Genomic DNA, 26334 nt, shown 5'->3' with positions numbered 1-26334 from the left:
AGCCGAACATAAATGTTTTGCCACTTGTGGTTAGCAAAAACCTCGACTCTTATGTTGCCAGCCAACATACATGAGCATTACACTCATTTAGATGCTCACAAAATACTTCAAGAATACAGAACTGTTGGAAATATGCCCTAGAGGCAATAATAAAATGGTTATTATTGTATTTCTTTGTTCATGATAATTGTCTATTGTTCATGCTATAATTGTATTAACCGGAAACCGTAATACATGTGTGAATACATAGACCACAACATGTCCCTAGTAAGCCTCTAGTTAACTAGCTCGTTGATCAATAGATGGTCATGGTTTCCTGACCATGGACATTGGATGTCATTGATAACGGGATCACATCATTAGGAGAATGATGTGATGGACAAGACCCAATCCTAAGCCTAGCACAAGATCGTATAGTTCGTCTGCAAAAGCTTTTCTAATGTCAAGTATCATTTCCTTAGACCATGAGATTGTGCAACTCTCGGATACCGTAGGAATGCTTTGGGTGTACCAAACGCCACAACGTAACTGGGTGGCTATAAAGGTGCACTATGGGTATCTCCGAAAGTGTCTGTTGGGTTGGCACGAATCAAGACTGGGATTTGTCACTCCATGTAAACGGAGAGGTATCTCTAGGCCCACTCGGTAGGACATCATCATAATGTGCACAATGTGACCAAGGAGTTGATCACGGGATTATGTGTTACGGAACGAGTAAAGAGACTTGCCGGTAACGAGATTGAACAAGGTATCGGGATACCGACGATCGAATCTCGAGCAAGTACTATACCTGTAGACAAAGGTGTAGGATTTCGGGTTCCGGCAGACCCTTGAGGTTCGAACACTGGGGTGCACGCGGAGATCTCTCCCCTACTGATCTATGTCCAATCTCCTCGTGTGATCTAAGCTGGAAACAATGAACAACACAAGGGACACGAGGTTTATACTGGTTCGGGCCACCGTTGTGGTGTAATACCCTACTCCAGTGTGTGGTGTGGTGGATTGCCTCAGGGGCTGATGATGAACAGTACAAGGGAAGAACAGCCTCGCGAGAGGTGTTCTTGAGCTGGTGCGATGAACTGCTAGGGTGAGTTCAGTCGCCTCTCCCTCTCTCTACTAGGGCTCTACTAGATTTCTAGATGTCCCTCTACTCTGTGTGGCTAGTTCTACTTATAGAGGCCCTGGGCCTCTCCCCAACTAATGAGTGGGAAGGGCGCCAACAATTGGCCATTTTGAAGGGGAACATCTAGTACACGTTATCCTGACCAAAGGTGGTCTTCGGCTGCCAAAAGTACTGGTGATGACGCCGTCTTGGGCTCCACGGTGACCTCCGTCCTGCCGCTCTGCTGGTCTTGGTCTCGTTGCACCGGAATGGCAACCTTTGCCCGATGCCTTGGCCTGTGCTTGCCCCCTTTGCACCAAAGGGGAAACAAGGACACCGTGCAGGCCGGCGCCCGCCTGGCGCCCGCCTGGTCTCGATCGTCATGGCTTGCGTCATGGGCTCCTCATGAGGTACCCCTGCCTTGATCTCTCCGCCTCCTCGCGAGCCTGCCTGATGAGGCTGCCTCTGAGGAAGCTTTCAGTCGTCCGCCCCACGAGGCTTGGCCCCTCGCGAGGGTCTTGAGCTTGAGCTGATGAAGATGGGCCACGCAGGGCCCCCACTTGAGCCACGCCGCAGGCCGCAGGCAGGCAAGTCTGGGGACCCCCATTCCCAGAACGCCGACAGTAGCCCCCGGGCCCAAGGCGCGCCCGAGCTTGGCCTAGCAGGAAAGTGAAGGGGCAAGCGCGAAGCGCCGCAGGCCCTAACAGCCTGCGGCCTTGGGCGTCGCATGGCGATTGATTGGACATGGGCGACTGCGCTTCCCCACGATGCCTCGGCGACCGCACGACTTGATAAGTCCCTGCATGCAGAGAAACCGATCATTATTACCTGCGATCGTGGTTCTCGGCGGTTGCCCCCCCCCCCCCGACCAAGCGCGGCCGAGGCCGCCCTCGCAAGTATACCACGGTCCCTGTGGTGGCCTCCCATGGCCAGGGAGGAGGTTCCCTGCGTGGTGGTGAGCGCCCGGTTGTCGGCGGGGGGCACGCCGTGGGTGTGCGCCCCCTAGGCTACGCTTTCGCTCTGCGGAGGTGCTGCCGGAGTTCGTCGTGTGGTCGGCGGACCCATCCAACACCAGGCTCTAGCTCCCCCGTTTCTTCGTAGATGAACTACCGGCCAGCGCTCGGTGCGGCTTCTGGCTCCAGGCAGACGGCTGCTGCAGCAGGGCCTCCTGGGCCTCGCTGGAGGTCTCCGTTTCTGGGAATGGGGCTCTGACACGCGGCTGGCAAACGTTTGCCCGCGCGCGCGGCCTGGGCCGGTGATGCACCCTGTACTTCAAGTTTGATGGCGACGCCACCCTCTACGTGAGGGTGTTCGGGGAAGATGGTCGCCGTGCCGGGTGCTGCCCTGAAGACGACGACCGCGGCCGCCTGCCCAGCCCCAGCACTGACCAGGATGAAGATGGCGAGTGGCGTACAGGCGGAAGTGCTCGGGGTTCGCTGAGCTTCAACAACCCCCTCTCAGGCAGCAGCTCCTCCAGCGGTGGCCGCGACCAGCCCCCGCGCCGTCGCGCCCGCCTGGGTGAAGGCAGCGGGTCAGCCCGCCGTCGCGCCCCGGTGAAGCGAGAGGAGGGATCCGCCTAAGCCCCAGGAGCAGCTCGAGCCTTCACTGTGGGTTGGCGCAGGACGAATCGCGCCTGTTTTGTTTTCTTCCTTATCTTGCACAGAAATAGAAAGTAATGTAGGGCCCCGCGGGGGCGTGTTAGAACTGCTGTTGTTTAACCATCGCGTTGTTTCCGCTATTTCTGCGCTGTGTTTCCGCGCCGTGCACCCATGTGCGGGAACTATTTTAGCTTGGTGGGGCTTGGCGCGGTCCTCGCCTCCCGAGGCCGTGGCCTTGTCGTGCGCTTCGTGCCCTGCAAGGATCAGTAGGAGGGGTAACTTACGGTCTTGGTTGTGGGGGCGATCGGCCCAGGTCCTGCGCTCGTGTCGCGATGCCCGTGGGGCACGGACTAGGAGGGGTGCTCCCGTAGAGGACTCGGATAGGAAAGCTCCAAACGATCAGGGCAGAAAACGCTCGCGAGTGCGCCCGCGAACCTCCCTCGCGAGACTTGTGCGAGAGAAAACGAGGCAAGCGATCGAGAAAGACAAAGAGTCACAAGCCAGGAACGTCAGCAACTCCAATAAAACTTCAAACGGGAATAAAAAAGCCAACTGTAGAAAGCAAATGGGAAAGCCGCGTCCGGCACCTATTCTAGTCTTTGACGTCTTCTCACCAGCGTGGAGCTAAGTGCTGCCACTGGGCGTGGGCGGGAGCCCCCGAGGCCCGAGGGCGGCACTCCGGAGACTCCGGGGCGTGTACAGCCCCACTCATTATTACGTGAGAGTGTCACGGGCAGCGAGCTTCACAGGCACCGGGCCTTTCCCAAAACGCAGCAGCTTCACAGGCATTCGCCTTCTTCACAGGCACCGGGCCTTTCCCAAATCGCAGCAGCTTCACAGGCATTCGCCTTCTTCACAGGAACCGGGCCTTTCCCAAAACGCAGCAGCTTCACAGGCATTCGCCTTATTCACAGGCACCGGGCCTTTCCCAAAACGCAGCAGCTTCACAGGCATTCGCCTTCTTCACAGGCATCGGGCCTTTCTCAAAACGCAGCAGCTTCATAGGCATTCGCCTTCTTCACAGGCACCGGGCCTTTCCCAAAACGCAGCAGCTTCATAGGCATTCGCCTTCTTCACAGGCACCGGGCCTTTTCCAAAACGCAGCAGTTTCACAGGCATTCGCCTTCTTCACAGGCACCGGGCCTTTCCTAGGCGCTAGGCCTCGCTCAGGGATAGAACCTCCGGAGATGTTGAATGTTCCACGCGTTCTGGACGGGTACCCCCTCCGGGGTCTCCAAGCGTGCGGAGCCAGGCTTGGAAACATGAACAACCTTGAATGGGCCCTCCCACATGGGAGAGAGCTTGTGCAGCCCCTCCCTGGAGAGATCCCGTCTGAGCACGAGATCCCCTACCTCAAGAGTTTTGGGGCGGATGTTGCGGCAGTGGTATCGTCGCAGCGCCTGTTGATACATTGCCACTCGCAGTGCGGCTTCTCGACGGCGTTCCTCCCTCAGCATGAGATTCGTCCCCCGCATGGCGTCCTGTTGCGTCTCATCGAACGCCAGGACCCGTGCGGAGCGACGCCTGACCTCGTGAGGGAGAACAGCCTCTGCTCCGTAGACGAGGAAGAACGGGGTCTCGCCAGTCGGCTTGGTCACAGTTGTGCGGATTGACCATAGCACGGACTGGAGCTCGTCGTACCAGCCCCTGCTACAGGCTTCCAGCTTCTTCTTGAAGGTCCTGGCTTTGAGGCCCCTCAGGACCTCCACGCTGGCCCGCTCAGCCTGGCCGTTGCTCCAGGGGTGTGCTACCGAAGCGTAGCATATCTGCGTTCCAAGGTTAGCATAGTACGTTTTGAAGAGATTACTGGTGAATTGCGAACTGTTGTCGGTGATGATGTGGTTGGGCACCCCAAATCGGCTCACGAGGCCCTTGATGAATTTGACCGCTGAGCCTGTCGGGATTGTGCGGACGACTTCCACCTCAGCCCACTTGGTGAATTTGTCCACGGCGATGTAGAGGTAGCGATAGCCCCCTGGCGCCCGAGGAAACGGGCCCAAAATGTCCAGCCCCCAAACTGCGAACGGCCATGAGAGGGGTATAGTCTGTAGACCCCTGCAGGCTGATGGATCTTCTTAGCGTGAAACTGGCAGGCCTCGCAAGCCTTCACGAGCTCAATGGCGTCGTTGAGCGCTGTAGGCCAATAGAATCCACTTCGGAATGCCTTGCCGACGAGGGTCCGTGATGACGAGTGGTTCCCGCAGTCTCCGCCATGTATGTCCGCCAGTAGCCCCTTCCCTTGCTCTCGGGAGATGCAACGTAGGGACACGTCATTTGGTCGCTTCCTGTAGAGCTCTCCATCCCTGATGCAATAAGCCATGGCCTACCGCGCCACACGCTCCGCTTCCTCCTCATTCTCCGGCAGAGTCCCTTGCGTCAGGTAGTTCTTGAGCTCCGGAATCCAGCACCCTTCCTGAGGCTCTAATGCCAGGAGCAGGCGTGCCCCTGAGGCTGGGCCGCAGACCGGGGCTCCTGAGGCAGGCGGCTGAGGAAGGTCCTCCCTTGGTTGTGCCATGCTCGACAGTGACGGCACCGCCGAGGGTTTGAAGAGCCACTCCTCGAAGACGCCAGGCTCCTGAGGCAGCCGCCTAAATGCCCTCTTGGCAATGTCATCAGCCTCCTGATTGGTGCCGTGAGGCACATGCTGCAACTCCAGCCCCCAGAACTGTTTCTCCATCTTGCGAACCTCAGCGAGGTAGGCTTCCATGTGCTCGTCCTTTGGCTCGTATATCTTGTTGGAGAAGTTGACGAGGAGCTACGAATCGCCCTTGATGATGAGGCGCTTCACCCCTAAGGCAATTGCGGCCTTCAAGCCTGCTATTAGGCCTTCGTACTCCGCTATGTTGTTGGAGACCTTTTCTCCGTGCTGGAAGCAAAGTTGTACGGCGTAGTAGAGTTTGTCCTGGGTAGGGTATACGAGCACTGCGCCAGCTCCCGCACCGTGTCGGGAGAACGCCCCATCAAAGTACATGACCCAGCCATCCGGTGCTTCACTTCCCGGGGAAAGTGATCGGTCTTCGCCTGCCTTGAGACCCGGCGCTTCTGCCCATTCTGCCACGAAATCCGCAAGTGCGGCTCCCTTGATGACTCTGGTCGTACTGAATTCTAGCTGAAATGCATGTAGCTCAATGTTCCATTCAGCAACCCTTCCAGCTGAGTTGGGGCTCCTGAGCACTCTTTCCAAGGGGTATGCTGAGACGACTTTGATGGGATATCCTTGGAAGTAGTGGCGCAGCTTGCATGAGGCCACTAGTAGCGCGAGGAGGAGTTTTTGAGGCATGGGATACCGTGCCCTTGCATCCCGTAGCAACGTGCTGACGAAGTACACGGGATGCTCGACGAGGTTGAGGGTGCTGGCGCAACTTGCGTCCTCCAGAGGTCGAGGCGTCTCTTGAGACGACGAAGATCCCAGTGCTTGGTCGCCTGAAGAGGCCTCTCCTCCTCCGGGTGCGTTCTCCTGCTGCGGCTGTTCCTTTCCGGCTGCGGTTGTGGCCTTCGCGAGGCCCTCCTGGCTCTGCTTTGCTTCAGTTCGGACGGTCGATGCGGCCTTGGCACAGCGCTCCTCCCTGACCGCCACCAGGGCTGCGCTAGCGGAGTAGGGGGTGGCCGCAAGGTAGAGCACCAGGGGCTCCCGAGGACACAGAGCTACCATCACTGGTGGGCTGGTAAGGTACCTCTTGAGGTCTTGGAATGCCTTGTCGGCCTCTTCAGTCCATTCGAAGGGGCCCTTTTTCTTCAACAGCTTGAAGAAGGGCAGCGCTCGTTCCCCCAGCTTGGAGATGAAGCGCCCCAGCGCAGTCACATGCCCGGTGAGCTTCTGCATTTCTCTGAGGGTCCTCTGCGGGCTCATGTCTTCGACTGCCTTGACCTTCTCCGGGTTGGCCTCGATGCCCCTGTGGGATATGAGGAAACCCAGGAGCTTGCCCGAGGGGACTCCAAACACGCACTTCTCCAGGTTGAGCCGTAGGTCCACTTCGTTGAGGCTTGCAAAGGTTTCTTCCAGGTCCTGTATCAGGGTTCTTGCCTCACGAGACTTCACCACAATGTCATCGATGCAAGCTTCAGCGTTCCTCCCGAGCTGCCGGCCTAAGGCAATGTGCATCAGCCGCTGAAAGGTCGCGCCTGTGTTGCGCAACCCAAACGGCATGCACGTATAGCAGTACACTCCACACGGGGTCAGGAAAGCCATCTTCTCCACGTCTTCTACCACCATCTTGATCTGATGATAGCCCGAGAAGGCATCCAGGAAGCACAATAGGTCACACTCTGCGGTGGAGTCAGCTATCTGGTCAATGCGGGGGAGCAGAAATGGATCCTGCGGGCAGGCCTTGTTGAGGTTGGTGAAGTCGACGCACATGCGCTCCTTTCCTCCCTTTTTTGGCACAACGACCGGATTAGACAGCCAATCAGGATAGCGGACCTCGCGGATAACTCCCGCTGCCTCTAGCTTCCGGGTCTCTTAAACGATGAAAGCCTGTTTCTCAGTAGACTGCCGCCTTGCCTTCTGCTTCACGGGGCGCACATTGGGGCACACGTTGAGGTGATGCTCAATCACTTCCCTTGGGACCCCTGCTAACTGATCAGGTTCCCACGCGAACACCTTCTTGTTCGCATGCAGGAACCTGATCAGGGCCTTCTCCTGCTCGGGCTCGAGGTTGGCCCCTATGGTGAAGGTGGCGCTAGTGGACCCGTCCTCGTCGACTGGTACCTGCTTGGTTTCCGCCTTGTCTTGGGTGAACAGCTGCTTCTTTTTAGCCGGCGCAGCCCCCTTGGGCTCAAGGGCATCGGTGCTAGTGGGCCGCGCCACCACGGCCGCCCTGAAAACAAGCTGGAGCACCTGTAGCGCATCCTTTGTGTCTCCTGACACGGTGAGGACGCCGCTGCTCCCAGGCATCTTCATGAGGTTGTACGCCGGGTGAGTTGCTGCCATGAACTGAGCCAAGGCCGGATAGCCGAGGATGGCGTTGTAGGGGAGGCCAACGGGGGCGATGTCGAAGTCGATCAGCTCCGTGCGGAAGTTGTCGCAGGTGCCGAAGGTCACTTGGAGGCGGATCTGTCCCAAGGAGGCGGTGGAACCAGCTCCGGCGCCTGAGAAAGGCCTGCTGGGTTGGAGCCGCTCCAGCGGCACGTGGAGGAGGCTGAAGGCCTCTACCGAGAGCATGTTGAGGCCGGCACCACCGTCGATGAGGGTCCTGGTGAGAGCCAGTTGGCAGATGGTGGGGGTGCACAGCATCGGGAGCGTGCCCGAACCAATGGGGTTGAAGGGGTGGTCCTCCGAGTCGAAGGTTAGATCGGCCTCGGGCGCCACCCAGCCCGGGGGGGCTTCTCGGCACTTGGAGGCGGTGCTTATCTGGCGGGTGAACGGCTTGACGTGATGGCTCGAGGGTGGTGCCTGGGAGCCACCCAGGAGAGCTGCGACGACGGGCGGCGCTGGTGCGGCAAAATGGGCGAGGAAGAGGTCGCGCAGCTCCTCCCAAGAAGTGACAGAGGCCGTCGGCAGGTGGAGGAGCCACGCGCGCAGACGCCGTTGAGGGCCATGGGTAACCAGTTGGCCATCACCCGGTCGTCGCCCTCGGCTCTCAGGACGGCCTCCTCGTACGCCAGCAGGAAAATCATCGGGTCTGTCGCGCCGTCGTAGCGCGGCGGCGTCTCGGGCCTGAACTTGCGCGACCACTGCACCTGTCGCAAGGCGGGGGCCACGGCCCGGAGCCCCCTGGCCCAGTGTCGGCATCTGTTGCTGGAGCGGGCGGCGCGTTGTCTGCCATGAGGGCGGGATGCGATGTCGGGGGAGAGTGGGTTGTCAGGAGGGAGGACTCCGGCGCACCCCTACCAAGTCACGCCAAATGTCAGATTTCGGGTTCCGGCAGACCCTTGAGGTTCGAACACTGGGGTGCGTGCGGAGATCTCTCCCCTACTGATCTATGTCCAATCTCCTCGCGTGATCTAAGCTGGAAACAATGAACAACACAAGGGACACAAGGTTTATACTGGTTCGGGCCACCGTTGTGGTGTAATACCCTACTCCAGTGTGTGGTGTGGTGGGTTGCCTCAGGGGCTGATGATGAACAGTACAAGGAAAGAACAGCCTCGCGAGAGGTGTTCTTGAGCTGGTGCAATGAACTGCTAGGGTGAGTTCAGTCGCCTCTCCCTCTCTCTCTCTCTGCTAGGGCTCTACCAGATTTCTAGATGTCCCTCTACTCTGCGTGGCTAGTTCTACTTATAGAGGCCCTGGGCCTCTCCCCGACTAATGAACGGGAAGGGCGCCAACAATTGGCCATTTTGAAGGGGAACATCTAGTACACGTTATCCTAACCAAAGGTGGTCTTTGGCTGCCAAAAGTACTGGTGATGACGTCGTCTTGGGCTCCACGGTGACCTCCGTCCTGCCGCTCTGCTGGTCTTGGTCTCGTTGCACCGGAATGGCAACCTTTGCCCGATGCCTTGGCCTGTGCTTGCCCCCTTTGCACCAAAGGGGAAACAAGGATACTGCGCAGGTCGGCGCCTGCCTGGTCTCGATCTTCATGGCTTGTGTCACGGACTCCTCGTGAGGTACCCCTGCCTTGATCTCTCCGCCTCCTCGCGAGCCTGCCGGATGAGGCTGCCTCTGAGGAAGCTTTCTGTTGTCCGCCCCGCGAGGCTTGGCCCCTCGCAAGGGTCTTGAGCTTGAGCTGACGAAGATGGGCCGCACTGGGCCCCCACTTGAGCCACGCCGCAAGCCGCAGGCAGGGAAGTCTGAGGACCCCCGTTCCCAGAACACCGACAAAAGGGAATTGTATCCGGGATTGACTGAATCCTTGACATCGTGGTTCATCCGATGAGATCATCGTGGAACATGTGGGAGCCAACATGGGTATCCAGATCCCGCTGTTGGTTATTGACCAGAGAGATGTCTTGGTCATGTCTTCATTATTCCCGAGCCCGTAGGGTCTACACACTTAAGGTTCGATGACGCTAGGGTTATAGGGAAAGTATGTACGCGGTTACCGAATGTTGTTTGGAGTCCCGGATGAGATCCCGGACGTCACAAGGAATTCCGGAATGGTCCGGAGGTGAAGATTGATATATTGGACGAAGGGTTTTGGAGTCTGGAAGTGTTCCGGAGGTACCGGGTGATGACCAGCATGACCGAAAGGTGTTTCGGGAGCCCCGGCAAGTGTTTGGGGGCTTCATGAGCCAAGGGAAGCGGGCAAACCATCCCACTAAGGGGCTGTGCACCCCCTCACCTATTCCCACGTGACCAGGGGTTTGGGGCGCCCCATCTAGGGTTCCCACCTCTTGGCTTGGGGGCCAAGTCACCCAAGGGGGAGATCCCATCTGCCCTGGCCGCCGCCCCCCCTAGGGGAAACCCTAGGGCGCCTCCCCTTGCCCTTGCCCCTATATATAGTGGAGGTTTTGGGGCTGCACAACACGCGAGTCTCTCTCTCCCAAGGCGCAGCCCTACCTCTCTCCCTCCTCGTCTCTCGTAGTGCTTGGCGAAGCCCTGCTGGAGTACCGCGCTCCTCCACCACCACCACGCCGTCGTGTTACTGCTGGACAGAGTCTTCCCCAACCTCTCCCTCTCTCCTTGCTGGATCAAGGCATGGGAGACGTCACTGGGCTGCACGTGTGTTGAACGCAGAGGCGCCGTTGTTCGGCGCTTAGATCGGAATCGACCGTGATCTGAATCGCTACGAGTACGACTACCTCTTCCGCGTTCTAGTAATGCTTCCGCTTAGAGATCTACAAGGGTATGTAGATCCACTCCCCTTCCCTTCGTTGCTAGATTACTCCATAGATTGATCTTGGTGATGCATAGAAAATTTTAAATTTCTGCTGCGATCCCCAACAGTGGCATCATGAGCTAGGTCTATGCGTAGATTCTATGCACGAGTAGAACACAAAGTAGTTGTGGGCGATGATTTGTTCAATTTGCTTGCCTTTACTAATCTTATCTTGATTCGGCGGCATTGTGGGATGAAGCGGCCCGGACCGACCTTACACGTACACTTACGTGAGGCATGTTCCACCTACTGACATGCACTTGATGCATAAGGTGGCTGGCGGGTGTCTGTCTCTCCCACTTTAGTCGGCTCGGATTTGATGAAAAGGGTCCTTATGAAGGGTAAATAGCAATTGGCATATCACCATTGTGGTTTTTCGTAGGTAAGAAACGTTCTTGCTAGAAACCCATAGCAGCCACGTAAAACATGCAATAACAATTAGAGGACGTCTAACTTGTTTTTGCAGGGTATGCTATGTGATGTGATATGGCCAAAAGGATGTGATGAATGATATATGTGATGTATGAGATTGATCATGTTCTTGTAATAGGAATCACGACTTGCATGTCGATGAGTACGACAATCGGCAGGAGCCATAGGAGTTGTCTTAATTTATTTATGACCTGCGTGTCAATGAAAACGCCATGTAATTACTTTACTTTATTGCTAACCGTTAGCCATAGTAGTAGAAGTAATAGTTGGCGAGGCAACTTCATGAAGACACGATGATGGAGATCATGGTGTCATGCCGGTGACGATGGTGTTCATGCCGCGCCTCGAAGATGGAGATCAAAGGCGCAAGATGATATTGGCCATATCATGTCACTTTATGATTTGCATGTGATGTTTGTCATGTTTACATCTTATTTGCTTAGAACGACGGTAGCATAAATAAGATGATCCCTCGCAATAATTTCAAGAAAGTGTTCCCCCTAATTGTGCACCGTTGCTAAGGTCCATTGTTCCGAAGCACCACGTGATGATCGGGTGTGATAGGTTCTAACGTTCGCATACAACGGGTGTAAGCCAGATTTACACACGCAATACACTTATGTTAACTTGACGAGCCTGGCATGTACAGACATGGCCTCGGAACACGGAAGACCGAAAGGTCGAACATGAGTCGTATAGTGGATATGATCAACATGAAGATGTTCACCGATGATGACTAGTCTGTCTCACGTGATGATCGGACACGGCCTAGTTGACTCGGATCATGTATCACTTAGATGACTAGAGGGATGTCTATCTAAGTGGGAGTTCATTGAATAGTTTGATTAGATGAACTTAATTATCATGAACATAGTCAAAAGGTCTTTACAAATTATGTCGTAGCTCACACTTTCATTCTATTGTTTTAGATATGTTCCTAGAGAAAATTTAGTTGAGAGTTGACAGTAGCAATTATGCGGACTGGGTCCGTGAACTGAGGATTTTCCTCATTGTTGCACAGAAGGGTTATGTCCTTAATGCACCGCTCAGTGTGTTGAACCTCGAGCGTTGTCTGTAGATGTTGGGAAACACCTGACATACACGTTTTGATGACTACATGATAGTTCAGTACGTAATACTAACGGTTTAAAATTGTGGCACCAAAGACGTTTTTGAAACGTCGCAGAACATATGAGATGTTCCAAAGACTGAAATTGGAATTTCAGACTAGTGCCCATGCCAAGAGGTATGAGACCTCTAACAAGTTTCTTAAGCCTGCAAACTAAGGGAGAAAAACTCAATCGTTGAGCATGTGCTCAGATTGTCTGAGTACTGCAATCACTTGAATCGAGTGGGAGTTAATCTTCCAGATGAGATAGTGATGGTTCTCCATAGTCACTGCCACCAAGCTATTCGAGCTTCGTGATGAACTATAACATATCAGGGATAGACATGATGACCCTTGAGCAACTCGCGATGTTTGACACCGCGAAAGTAGAAATCAAGTAGGAGCATCAATTGTTGATGGTTAAACCACTAGTTTCAAGAAGGGCAAGGGAAAGAAGGGATACTTCATGAGACGGCAAATCAGTTGTTGCTCTGGTGAAGAAACCCAAGGTTGAACCAAACCCAAGACTAAGTGCTTCTATAATGAGGGGAACGGTCATTGAAGCAGAACTACCCTAGATACTTAGTAGATGAGAAGGCTGGCAAGGTCAACAGAAGTATTTTGGATATACGTCATATTATTGTGTACTTTACTAGTACTCCTAGTAGCACCAGGGTAATAAATACCGGTTCGGTTGCTAAGCGTTAGTAACTCGAAATAAAAGGCTGCGGAGACTAGCTAAAGGTGAGATGACGATATGTGTTGGAAGTGTTTCCAAGGTTGATGTGATCAAAGATCGCACTCTCCCTCTACCATCGGGATTGGTGTTAAACCGAAATGATTGTTATTTGGTGTTTGCGTTGAGCATAGACATGATTGGATTATGTTTATCGCCACACGGTTATTCATTTAAGGAGAATAATGGTTACTCTGTTTATTTGAATAATACCTTCAATGGTCTTGCACCTAAAATGAATGGTTTATTGAATCTCGATCGTAGTGATACACATGTTCATGCCAAAAGATATAAGATAGTAATGATAGTACCACGTACTTGTAGCACTGCCATTTGAGTCATGTTGGTATAAAACGCATGAAGAAGCTCCATGTTGATGGATCTTTGGACTCACCCGTTTTTGAAAAGATTGAGACATGCGAACCATGTCTATTGGTAGATATGCATGAAGAAACTCCATGCAGATGGATCGTTTGGACTCACTTGATTTTGAATCACTTGACACATGCAAATCATACCACAGGGGCAAGATGACTGAAAGGCCTTGTTTTCAGTAAGATGGAACAAGAAAGCAACTTGTTGGAAGTAATACATTTTGATGTGTGCAGTCCAATGAGTGCTGAGGCACGCAGTGGATATCGTTATGTTCTTACTTCACAGATGATTTGAGTAGATGTTGAGTATATTTACTTGATGAAACACAAGTCTGAATTATTGAAAGGTTTAAGTAATTTCAGAGTGAAGTTGAAGATCGTCGTGACAAGATGATAAAATGTCTATGATATGATCATAGAGATGAATATCTGAGTTACGAGTTTGGCACACAATTAAGACATTGTGGAAATTGTTTCACAACTAATACCGCCTGGACCACCATAGTATGATGGTGTGTCTGAACATCATAACTGCACCCTATTGGATATGGTGCATACCATGATGTCTCTTATCAAATTACCACTATCATTTATGGGTTAGGCATTAGAGACAACCGCTCTCACTTTAAATAGGGCACCACACAATTCCGTTGAGACGACACCGTATGAACTATGGTTTAGAGAAACCCAAGCCGTCATTTCTTAAAAGTTTGGGGCTGCGATGCTTATGTGAAAAAGTTTCAGGCTGATAAGCTCGAACCCAAAGCGGATAAATGCATCTTCATAGAATACCCAAAAAATAGTTGGGTATACCTCCTATTTCAGATCTGGAAGCAAAAGTGATTGTTTCTAGAAACGGGTCCTTTCTCGAGGAAAAGTTTCTCTCGAAAGAATTGAGTGGAAGGATGGTGGAGACTTGATGAGGTTATTGAACCGTCACTTCAACTAGTGTGTAGCAGGGCACAGGAAGTTGTTCCTGTGGCACCTACACCAATTGAAGTGGAAGCTTATGATAGTGATCATGAAACTTCGGATCAAGTCACTACCAAACCTCATAGGTCGACAAGGATGCATACTACTTCAGAGTGGTATGTAATCCTGTCTTGGAAGTCATATTGCTAGACAACAATGAACCTACGAGCTATGGAGAAGTGATGGTGGGCCCAGATTCTGAAGAATGGCTCGAGGCCATAAAATCCGAGAGATGATCCATGTATAAAAGAAAGTATAGACTTTGAAACAACCACTTGATGGTCGTAAGACTGTTGGGTGCAGATGGATTTTAAAAGGAAGACAGACAATGATGGTAAGTGTCACCATTGAGAAAGCTCGACTTGTCGTTAAGATGTTTCCCGACAAGTTCAAGGAGTTGACTACGATGAGACTTTCTCACTCGTAGTGATGCTAAGAGTCTGTTGGAATTATGTTAGCAGTTACTGCATTATTTATGAAATCTTGCAGATGGATGTAAAAAAACATTGTTTCCTCGACATTTTTCTTGAGGAAAGGTTGTATGTGATACAACCAGAAGGTTTTGTCAATCCTGAAAGATGCTGACAAGTATGCAAAGCTCCAGCAATCCTTCTAAGGACTGGAGTAAGCATATCGGAGTTGGAATGTACGCTTTGATGAGATGATCAAAGATTTTGGGTTTATAAAAAGTTTATGAGAAACTTGTATTTCCAAAGAAGTGAGTGGGAGCACTATAGAATTTTTGATGAGTATATGTTGTTAACATATTGTTGATCAGAAATGATGTAGAATTTCTGGAAAGCATGCAGGGTTATTTGAAAAGTGTTTTTCAATGGAAAATCTGGATTAAGCTACTTGAACATTGAGCATCAAGATCTATAAGGATAGATCAAAAAACGCTTAATAGTACTTTCGAATGAATACATATCGTGACAAGATTTTGAAGGAGTTCAAAATAGATCAGCAAAGAAGGAGTTCTTAGCTGTGTTACAAGGTGTGAATATTGAGTAAGACTCAAGACCTGACCACGGCAGAAGAGAGAGAAAGGACGAAGGTCGTCCCCTATGCTTTAGACGTAGGCTCTACAGTATGCTATGATGTGTACCCCACCCGAAGTGTGCCTTGCCATGAGTCAGTCAAGGGGTACAAGAGTGATCCAGGAATGGATCACACGACAGCGGTCGAACTTATCCTTAGTAACTAGTGGACTAAGGAATTTTCTCGATTATGGAGGTGGTAAAAGAGTTCGTCGTAAAGGGTTACGTCGATGCAAACTTTGACACTAATCCGGATGACTCTGAGTAGTAAACCGGATTCGTATAGTAGAACAGTTATTTGGAATAGCTCCAAGTAGTGCGTGGTAGCTGCATCTACAAGATGACATAGAGATTTGTAAAGCACACATGGATCTGAAAGGTTCAGACTCATTGACTAATAAACCTCTCTCACAAGCAAGATATGAACAAACCCCATGGGTGTTGGATTCATTGCAATCACATAGTGATGTGAACTAGATTATTGACTCTAGTGCAAGTGGGAGGCTGTTGGAAATATTCCCTAGAGGCAATAATAAAATGGTTATTATTGTATTTCCTTGTTCATGATAATTGTCTATTGTTCATGCTATAATTGTATTAACCGGAAACCGTAATACATGTGTGAATACATAGACCACAACATGTCCCTAGTAAGCCTCTAGTTGACTAGCTCATTGATCAATAGATGGTCATGGTTTCCTGACCATGGACATTGGATGTCATTGATAACGGGATCACATCATTAGGAGAATGATGTGATGGACAAGACCCAATCCTAAGCCTAGCACAAGATCGTATAGTTCGTCTGCAAAAGCTTTTCTAATGTCAAGTATCATTTCCTTAGACCATGAGATTGTGAAACTCCCGGATACCGTAGGAATGCTTTGGGTGTACCAAACGCCACAACGTAACTGGGTGGCTATAAAGGTGCACTACGGGTATCTACGAAAGTGTCTGTTGGGTTGGCACGACTCGAGACTGGGATTTGTCACTCCGTGTAAACGGAGAGGTATCTCTTGGCCCACTCGGTAGGACAACAGCATAATGTGCACGATGTGGCCAAGGAGTTGATCACGGGATGATGTGTTACGGAACGAGTAAAGAGACTTGCCGGTAAAGAGATTGAACAAGGTATAGGGATACCGACGATCGAATCTCGGGCAAGTACTATACCGGTAGACAAAGGGAATTGTATACGGGATTGACTGAATCCTTGACATCGTGGTTCATCCGATGAGATCATCGTGGAACATGTGGGAGCCAACATGGGTATCCAGATCCCGCTGTTGGTTATTGACCAGAGAGATGTCTCGGTCATGTCTGCATTATTCCCGAGGCCGTAGGATCTACACACTTAAGGTTTGATGACGCTAGGGTTATAGGGAAAGTATGTACGCGGTTACCGAATGTTGTTCCGAGTCCCGGATGAGATCCCGGACGTCACGAGGAGTTCCAGAATGGTCCGGAGGTGAAGATTGATATATTGGACGAAGGGTTTTGGAGTACGGAAGTGTTCCGGAGGTACCGGATGATGACCAGCATGACCGAAAGGTGTTTCGGGAGCCCCGGCAAGTGTTTGGGGGCTTCATGGGCCAAGGGAAGGGGGCAAACCAGCCCACTAAGGGGCTGTGCGCCCCCCTCACCTATTCCCACGTGACCAGGGGGTTTGGGGCGCCCCATCTAGGGTTCCCACCTCCTGGCTTGGGGGCCAAGTCACCCAAGGGGGAGATCCCATCTGCCCTGACCGCCGCCCCCCCTAGGGGAAACCCTAGGGCGCCTCCCCTTTCCCTTGCCCCTATATATAGTGGAGGTTTTGGGGCTGCACAACACGCGAGTCTCTCTCTCCCAAGGCGCAGCCCTACCTCTCTCCCTCCTCGTCTCTCGTAGTGCTTGGCGAAGCCCTGCTGGAGTACCGCGCTCCTCCACCACCACCACGCCGTCGTGCTGCTGCTGGACGGAGTCTTCCCCAACCTCTCCCTCTCTCCTTGCTAGATCAAGGCATGGGAGACGTCACCGGGCTGCACTTGTGTTGAACGCGGAGGCGTCGTTGTTCGGCGCTTAGATCGGAATCGACCGCGATCTGAATCGCTACGAGTACGACTACCTCATCCGCGTTCTAGTAACGCTTACGCTTAGCGATCTACAAGGGTATGTAGATGCACTCCCCTTCCTCTCGTTGCTAGATTATTGCATAGATTGATCTTGGTGATGCATAGAATATTTTAAATTTCTGCTACGATCCCCAACAAGAACATCACATCTTTGTTGATTCTGCAGAGGTTGATCCATCACCTTGAACTTAGAGGCATTTGCTCTGAACAAACACTAGTTCAGAGACAAATTAAGCATGTTCTCCAGAGCTCCTAGGAGACAAATTTTTGATGTGCACATAACATAACATTTTCCAAAGAATTAACCAGAATACATGGGGCGGCTGGTATTTGAAATAGGAAGGTTTTCACTCAAGTAGTTGCAAAGAGAAGGGTATCACGGCGTTGGTTCAAAGGGGGTGTCTAATCAAGAAGGGAGAATGAAGAAGATTGGGAATCTGAGAAATTAATATTTTTTTAAAATGACCTTTTGCTGGTCCAACCAGGCTTCTTGATGGATTTCATTATCTTGGCAAAATAGTTACAATGTAAATTATTACATGCACCAAAAAGTCAAGGGTTCCATGTCCCATACAATTCTCAAGGAACCCTCACCATGACTAGCTAAAACATGTGTCATTGTACTGGCTTCCTAGGGCAATGAGAAAAACTACTATAATCAAAATTGCGACTAAGTAAAAGTTACAATCATCAAGGATGGTCACTACAGGTCCGATCGAATAGACACCATTCTACACCATCTCAATCACTTCAACCATCCGCTTCAACAATCAATTTGTTACGGCCAATATTACCTACTAGGATCAACACATCCCGAAGAGCTCTAGCGTCTGAAATGGCCGGCCAGTCAATAAAATATATTCCACATCCGCTTGCATCAATCAATGTATGAGCTTCTCAAGTTGTCCGCGACACTTGAAACAATTATTTAGACCTCCCTTTCCCTTTTCCATCTCCCTTTTAGTTTGGGTTTTGGGAGTTCATTAGGACATGTTTTGTTACTCGCATCATTTTTGCATTTTTGATTAGCCTAGTCTAGTGGAGCTTGGCCGAGGAAAAAATAGCCAATGGGCTATGTTGTGCATCAAGTTTGATTGCATGCATCTCCTCTAATCTGCCTCAGAAGAATCACACATATGGATATTTGGCTAAAATCATTTTCTCCCTAGATGCAACATGCTGTTGTTTGGTTTGCATGCGCACAGATGGTTCATCTCACCTCGTCTTCACGTGGTAAATTTATCTCACACTACTACACTTGAAGAACTTTGTCTATGAGCGCCAAAATAAGAAACTTACAACATATGAGTTGTGTGGAACAAAGAGATGAATCTAGTAGTCAAAAAAAAATTCCAAATGACTGGCTGTGTGCAACGAATTTGATGGAATTAGTCCAAAATAACATGCACACATGAACATGTTTGTGCAGTCCAGTAGAGAGATGTAGATCTAATAGTCTACGGCCGATGAAACAGAAAATGTACGTCACGAAAATCATGTGAAACAATGAAATGAAGCCAGTGCTCAAATAAATTTTAAATAGTTGAACATGTGCAAAGAATTTGCAAAATTCGTCCAACATAACATACACACATAAACAAACATATGCAATGCAGTAGGGAAATGCCAATCTACTCGTCTATGACCGTCGAATAGAAAATATACAACACGAAAGTCATGTGAAATAGCGAGATAAAGCTAATGGTGGGAGAAAATTTCAAACTGCCGAATGTGTGCAAAGAATTTTTTGAAATTCGTCTTAAAAACTGCAAACATGAACACAAAGTTGAAGATTTACAGTCCACAAAATCAGGAACCGACCGCCTGAATGGAAGCACAACATCAACACATACTTTTTTGATAGAGCTTATCTCCAAACAAAGTGCGGTTGTGTAGATTAGAAGAGACCATGGGAAGGAGATTAAGCATGTGAGGGTTCCATTACCTCCCGCCGGAGCCGCCACCGGTCCGCCGTCTTCGGTGGCTCTATGGCCATGGAGGCGTGCTGGATCCCACCCTTGGTAGCGGGAGTGCTTTGTTTCTAGGTGTTTTTTTTTATGTTTTGATAGTGTTTGTGTTCTGTTCATGAAGGCGAGATGACGGCGGCTCCCTGAAAATGGAATAAGGTTCTCCCCGCCTTGCCTCCGTTCCGGTGGTGTATCTAGCATCGTCGGAGGACGTGTGGAGATGTGTCTTCGGGGGATCTCGCGGGATTCGATCGATGGTTGTCATTGGTGGATTTATTCGGATTTGGTCTATGTTCGTGTGTCTTTGGGTTGGATCCTTTCGATCTACGTGTCTCTTCATGGCGGCGGTTGTTATTCTGTTACACTGGTCCTATCAAACCTTACCACGACGACTTTTTGATTGTCTACCACAACAAGTTTTGTCCGGCTTTGATGATGGAGAGGTGATGACGATGGCGCGCCTTCAGTTTACTTCAATGCTTGTAGGCGTCGCTATATGGTTTACAGATTTGAGTGTAATTATTTTTAATTTGGGTGTTTGTTGTATAGCCATAATTGAAAATGAATAAACAGAAAGTTTTTTTTAAAAAAAAGGAGATTAAGCATGTGAGCAGAACATGAACATGCGTTGCTAAACGTCGGATTCGGATGTTTCTCTGCATCCAAACCGACCGAGAGTTGCTCCCACATACTGGCAGCATCAAACATGTCAAGAACAGAGGCAATCTTGCGGCTCCTCCTGGCCCTTTGCATCCTCCCCTGCAACACATCCATTTCCTCCGCCGCTGATGCATTCCTCCGCTGCCTCTCCGCCGCCATCCCGCCCCATCTCCTCCACACCCCGCCCTCCCCGTCCTACTCCCCGCTCCTGCTCTCCTCCGTCCGGAACCTCCGATTCGTCACGCCGGGAACCCCAAGGCCTCTCGCAATCGTCGCCGCCGGGGAGGCCTCCCACGCCCAGGCCGCCGTGCGCTGCGGCCGTCTGCACGGCGTCCGCGTGCGCGTGCGCAGCGGCGGGCACGACTACGAGGGCCTCTCCTACCTCTCCCTGGACCCCCGCGAGCCCTTCGCCCTGCTCGACCTCGCCGCGCTCCGCGCCGTCCGCGTCGACCCCGCGCGCGCCGAGGCCTGGGTCGGGTCCGGCGCCACGCTCGGCGAGCTCTACTATGCCGTGGCCGCCGCGAGCCGCGCGCTCGCCTTCCCCGCCGGGGTCTGCCCCACCGTCGGCGTCGGTGGCCACCTCTGCGGCGGCGGCTTCGGCACGCTAATGCGCAGGTACGGCCTCGCCGCCGACCACGTCCTGAACGCCGTCCTCGTGGACGCCGGCGGGAGGCTCCTGAACAGGACCGCCATGGGTGAAGATCTCTTCTGGGCCATCAGGGGTGGCGGCGGCGAGAGCTTCGGCGTCGTGCTGTCCTGGAAGCTCCGGCTCGTGCGCGTGCCGGAGTCGGTCACGGTGTTCACCATCCGTCGGTCAAGAAACCAATCTGCCACCCATCTCATAGCCAAATGGCAAGAGATCGCGCCGGCCCTGCCCCCGGACCTATATCTACGGGTCGTCGTGCATAACCAGGAGGCTCAGTTTCAGTCCCTGTTTCTTGGCCGATGTGGCCACCTCGTCAGTCTCATGCAAGCTCACTTCTCTGATCTTGGAATGGTGCGAGCTGACTGCGAGGAGATCAACTGGATCCAATCCACCGTGTACTTCGCGTTCCACTCCAGCTCCAAGCCATTAGAGCTGCTCTTAGACAGGGGTACCAAGCCGGAGAGCTACGTGAAAGCCAAGTCCGACTACGTGCAAGTGCCAATCCCATTGCACGCCTGGGAGAGCACATGGACATGGCTGGCGAAGCAGGAGGCCGGGATCCTCATCCTAGATCCCTACGGTGGCAGAATGGGGAGCGTCGCGCCGTCTGCGACGCCTTTCCCGCACCGGAAGGGGAATCTGTACAACCTACAATACTACTCCTCCTGGTCTGAGAATGGAACAGATGCGTTTGATAAGCATATGGCCTGGGTCAGGGGTCTGTACAAGCAGATGGAGCCATATGTATCCAAGAACCCAAGAACAGGGTATGTGAACTACAGAGACCTGGATCTTGGCAGGAATGAATTGGGCGACAATGTGACCAGCTATGCAAAGGCTGGAGTTTGGGGGGAGAAGTACTTCAAGGGCAATTTTGAGAGGTTGGCAGCAGTCAAGGCCATGGTGGATCCTGATGACTTCTTTAGAAATGAGCAGAGCATCCCACCTCTTCCTGCTGCAAAGGGATGGAACTCCATGTGATTGGAGGTTTGTTTTTCTAAGGGCAACTTCAATTTTTGAAAACAAAAAGGATTTGAGTGTGGCTGTTATTTGGGATGGGATCAGATATGTGCTCTTTTGAAAGACCTTTTTTCAAGTCCATGATGATTAGATGGTATTAAGTTGTCACAAGTTTTTTTTTTAGTCGTGAGCCAGATGCATTACTTTGGCAATAGGAAAATAATGGAGTTTATCCTCTCAGTCGATATATAGGAGTGCCCATTTTCCTCATGTTCCTGCAGTTTGAAAACTTTGTGTACTCTTTTGAGTTACAAGTTAACAAGTTAACGGGTCTAGCACCTGTTGTTAACCTCCAGTCCGTCGAGGGGTAGTCTACACTGACTGGCGAGCGATCACAGACTGGCAGATGTTTCTACCAAGTCACTGGTTCTGCCCATCAGTTTGAGTTTTTAGGGGTTTAAAACAAACATAGTTAAATAACAGTACTTCACAATTCCACAACACATAAACTACAAAGGCTTGCTTATCCTAATGCTACACATATTACTTCTGAATGACCACCTTTCCCCGGAAGAACAGTTTGGAGCAAATTAATTAGTGTCATTATCCAACAAGCATGGAGAACGATAAGACAGTGTTGGGGAGTTGTGTTCCTCAATCCATTGCTTCTATGAGTGTGATGAGGTTCCTTCCAGTCAACCTGGTTCAGATCAGCTAATGGAGTTGGAGCTTAATGAGAAAAAAATTCTAAAGAAAAAGGCTTCTAAGGAAATCCAGAGCAGGGTATAGTTTGAACCAGTCTGCTGAGAGCAAAATAAGAAAAGTTCTCTGGATACAAATATGACAGATGTAGAAGGTGATCGTGAGGAAGAGGGGGAGGCATAGGTGGACTATGATGCTAGTGAGAATGTTGAAGAGAATGGCTCTGATTATCTGGGATTAGAAGGTGCAGAGGATATGGATGCTGAGGCTTATGCCATGAATTTAGGATTTAGGATAGAAGTTACCAGAGATGAACGAAGGTGTTGTATCATAAAGTTTTGGTAATGGACAGTCTGATAATGGAGATGGAGATGGTGATCATGTGTTAGAGTCCAAGCTGGGTGATGGAGTTGAAAGAAAGAAAGCTTAAGGAGGAACAAAGGTAAAAGATGTATCTATGGAGGAAAGGAGGTCAAGCGGCAGAACAGATATTGATCAGAAGGTTATGGGTAAGGCTGTCAATAGAGTGAAGCACAAGAATTTGGAGATAGTGGTGGGTACTACTGTGTTTCCCTAGTGTTTCAAATTCTGCGCGGTCCAATTTACATGACATGGCTTGTAAGATACTACCTCCGTCCCGTAATATAAGAATGTTTTTCAAAATATGTTAGCTTGAGAAACGATCTTATATTGTGGGACGGAGGAAGTACCTCTGTAACTAGATATACAACGTTTTGTAGTTCAATAGGAGTAAATCTTGGTAATACGACACTAAATATGGAACGGAGGGAGTATTAATGTAGAGATGGACAAAACTGTTAATGATATTTGACTTCTTTTTTTTGTTGCTATTCAGAGACTTTAACAAGCTAGGTGTGATCTTTTTATTGCTACTACGGTTTCCCTTTGATGCTAAAATCCAGAATGGGGAATCAAGGCAAGAGTGCATTGTCCGAGTGCCTTGATCCCGAGTTTGTCCATGAGAATTTTTCTGATACTGGTACCTCTGAGGAAGAGGAAGACGTTTTTTTATTAGAGGTATTGCAAGTTCTCGTGGTGGGTTTAGTAGAGGTAGAGGAGGTTTTGGGAGTGATATAGGAAGGTGCAGAGGTAGAGCTTGATTGTTCTTTGATGTTGTTGATCATGTCTGCTATCTCCAGAGTGTTCACGTGTGCTACCTTCGAGGTAGCTGTCATTCTTGAGGTGTCTCTGAATGGCTTGGAACATCTGAGTACCTTGGCAAACTCCCGGGAACCTAGTTTTAGCGCCTGACAATTCGAATTTTTCTCGAAATGGGCTTTCACCTTGCTTTATGTAAAAGCATAAACGGTCAAACTGATACTAGTGATGGAGAGAATGCCCTAAAAGCAAGTCAAAACTTAGGAAAATGACAATCAAGTTGATGGTGAGAACGCCATCAACCCGAAGCCAAGCATGAAACCAGGGGACACCACACCTAAGAAGATGCTATAAAGACTACCAAACTGGAACTGAACCACGCGACATAGGGAAATCATCGGACCCGGCAAACTGAACACACCAAGCTATTGTCGGAGAGGGCAAGAGTCCGCTCTCTCGCTCCGGGCCATGCGACATAGGGAAATCATCGGACCCGACACTAAACACACCAAGCTATTGTCGGAGAGGGCAAGAGTCTGCTCTCTTGCTCCAAGCCATGCGACATAGGGAAATCATCGGACCTGACACACTAAACACACCAAGCCATTGTCGGAGAGGGCAAGAGTCTGCTCTCTCGCTCCAGGCCATGGAGCTTCGACCCCGTAAAGGACTAGGGGCTAACGCGCGCTTTGCGGCGCCGTTCTTCACTAATGAATTAACTTTTCTTATATCTATAGATTACTAGGAAAAAAGGGTCCGTGTGTTGCAACGGAGAAAAAAAATCATAATGTTCAATCACGATGACCACATTTTATTCACGTCTCATCGCATGATTTCAAAATTTTGTTCACAAATACATTAAAATGTTTCTTTTTTCTAAATTTATTCACAAATCAAAGCAATGTGCATATTTTTGAAATAATATCGTGGTTGTCAAAAAACTTGGTAATTCAAAGAATTATTCTGAATGTCAAGAAGCGTATTTTAAAAAACATACCATAATATTTCAATCCACCCCGGTAGTTAATTCTTTAAAATTCATGCGGGTATATAGTCACAAACATTCAGAAGCATTACTGTTTAACTACATACCTTCGATCATTCATGAACATTTTTATGAATTTGCGAATATTTTTTAAAATCGTGAAAATTATTTAATATTCGGATGGTTTTTAAGCATTTTCTTTAGAATCGTTGAACAGTTCTAGAATAGACGAACATTTTTTTTTAAATTCATGAATATTTTCTGAATTAGCAAACATTGTATGAATCAGTAAACTCTATTGTAGTTCACAAACTGTTTTGCTAATCCCATTTTATGAGCTCACTGATTATTTCCCAAGGCTACTAATGGCAATCATTTGAGAAAGTATATAAACTGATGGTAATCAGTTTAACTGAGCAAGGTGGGACTATTGACAAAAAAACGCATCACATACAGGCCTACGCTAGTTGAGAAGTTTTTTTTTTGATTCCATTGAAAGCTGAGACGTGTCTACTGGTCCATAAGCCCCAGCCGGACGACAGGTTTTTTGTTTAGAAAAAGAAAACTGAAACAACTTATGGGAGGGCATAGAAAACGGGAGGAGCTCGATTGCCTGCTCAATCCCTTGCGGGAGAAGGTAGGATTCTTACCAAAAAAAACTGAAACAATCTTTTTCTCTTGAGAAGCAATACTGAAACAACCTGGGGAGCTTGATCACAACGTACGTGTGAAGGCCCCAGTGGAACGCAGGCCCAACCCAGCTTATACGAACCTTTTTAATAGCCGATACGAAACTTTGCTATAGAAATTAGTACCACCGTATGTATTTCATGTAAGGTAGGATCAAATGCAAGACGAAACTAAGAATATCACCTTGCTTTAATAATAAAATAGGTATACATACATACATACATATATATATATATATATATATATATATATATATATATATATATATATATAGAGAGAGAGAGAGAGAGAGAGAGAGAGATAAACTTATAATCAGCTAGCACACAAAATCTGCCCCAACACTTAATTAGCCTGAATTCCATTTCTTATTTATCCGAGGCATCTCTTTTAATATCGCTATTTAATTGCCCATCATATTTTTGAACCGTGCATTTTAGGAATCGTATTATATTATGCAGGCGTGTCTTAGGAATATCTCTTAATTGCCTTGTTTAATTGCCCATCTTTCTAAAGCATCCAGTTAGGCCGTCTCTTAATTATCCCACATAGTACCGATTCCTCCTTGCCCCGTTTGTTTGATTGCCCACCATATTTATCCTTGATGTTTTCTTCCTTTTTCAAGAATCCTTTCTTTCTTCATCATTACTTCCTTTCTGGGCACCCACTCGTCATCCTCCGATCACCAATTTGCAAGCCGACTTATTAAGGTGATTGATGACAGGTAACTTGAACGCGTATATAAATTGTAAAAAGTCGAGGTGGTACTAATTGATAATAAGACCAACCGTATCCAATCAACATAGATGGACATAGTTCAGTTGGTTGGCGTCAAACGTATTGGGCCGAGCTGGCCAATGGACATCCTGCAGGCCCACGTACCTCCTCGCATTGCACTGCTGGGCCGAGCTGGCCAACGGACAGCCTGACAATCATGCTGCTATTAGTACCACCTCGTTTATATTATGATTTTTGTCCATACAAATCGTAAAAGTGTAAAGCGCATTGTGACGGTGAACCCACGGAGTTAATCTGTGCTTTATTATTAGGGATAGATTACGATCAGTTGTTTGTTTTGATTTTATCTATGTGGGCTTTGTGTTTTAATTTTTTATTGATGGTGTTTTTTTGTTCGTATACCGTGTTGGGTTGTTGTTGGATTTTTTTAACAGAAGAGAGGAGTTATTTGATGCCTGGTTGTGAAGTCTTTGCATATTTAGGTGTTAGTGTCAGCCCGATGGTGATTATTTAAGCCTCTTGGGAGTTCTTATTTCACGTTAAACCCATGAAATTGCTACCGGGATGCTCACAGGAGTCACCACACGAAACTCTTGCTCGCTCAGCTTGGCTACCTCCCCCTCTCGCTCGTTTAGTTTTTA

General features: G+C 49.6%; 1 protein-coding gene across 1 annotated transcript; it reads left to right on the top strand.

The window, feature by feature from the left end:
• Positions 1 to 19872: 19872 nt before the first annotated feature.
• LOC125523734 (berberine bridge enzyme-like Cyn d 4) lies at positions 19873 to 23015 on the top strand. The gene has a single exon (XM_048688796.1). The coding sequence runs from the start codon at positions 19903 to 19905 to the stop codon at positions 21481 to 21483; it is 1581 nt and encodes a 526-aa protein (XP_048544753.1). The 5' UTR covers positions 19873 to 19902; the 3' UTR covers positions 21484 to 23015.
• Positions 23016 to 26334: the final 3319 nt, after the last annotated feature.

This window comes from Triticum urartu, chromosome 7 (assembly GCF_003073215.2).
Source record: "Triticum urartu cultivar G1812 chromosome 7, Tu2.1, whole genome shotgun sequence".
Lineage (NCBI taxonomy): Eukaryota > Viridiplantae > Streptophyta > Magnoliopsida > Poales > Poaceae > Triticum > Triticum urartu.
This window is presented reverse-complemented; position numbering and strand designations above follow the sequence as displayed.

Excerpts from the sequence above, each read along its gene's own strand:
- LOC125523734 (XM_048688796.1), top strand. The coding sequence starts at position 19,903 with ATGTCAAGAACAGAGGCAATCTTGCGGCTCCTCCTGGCCCTTTGCATC.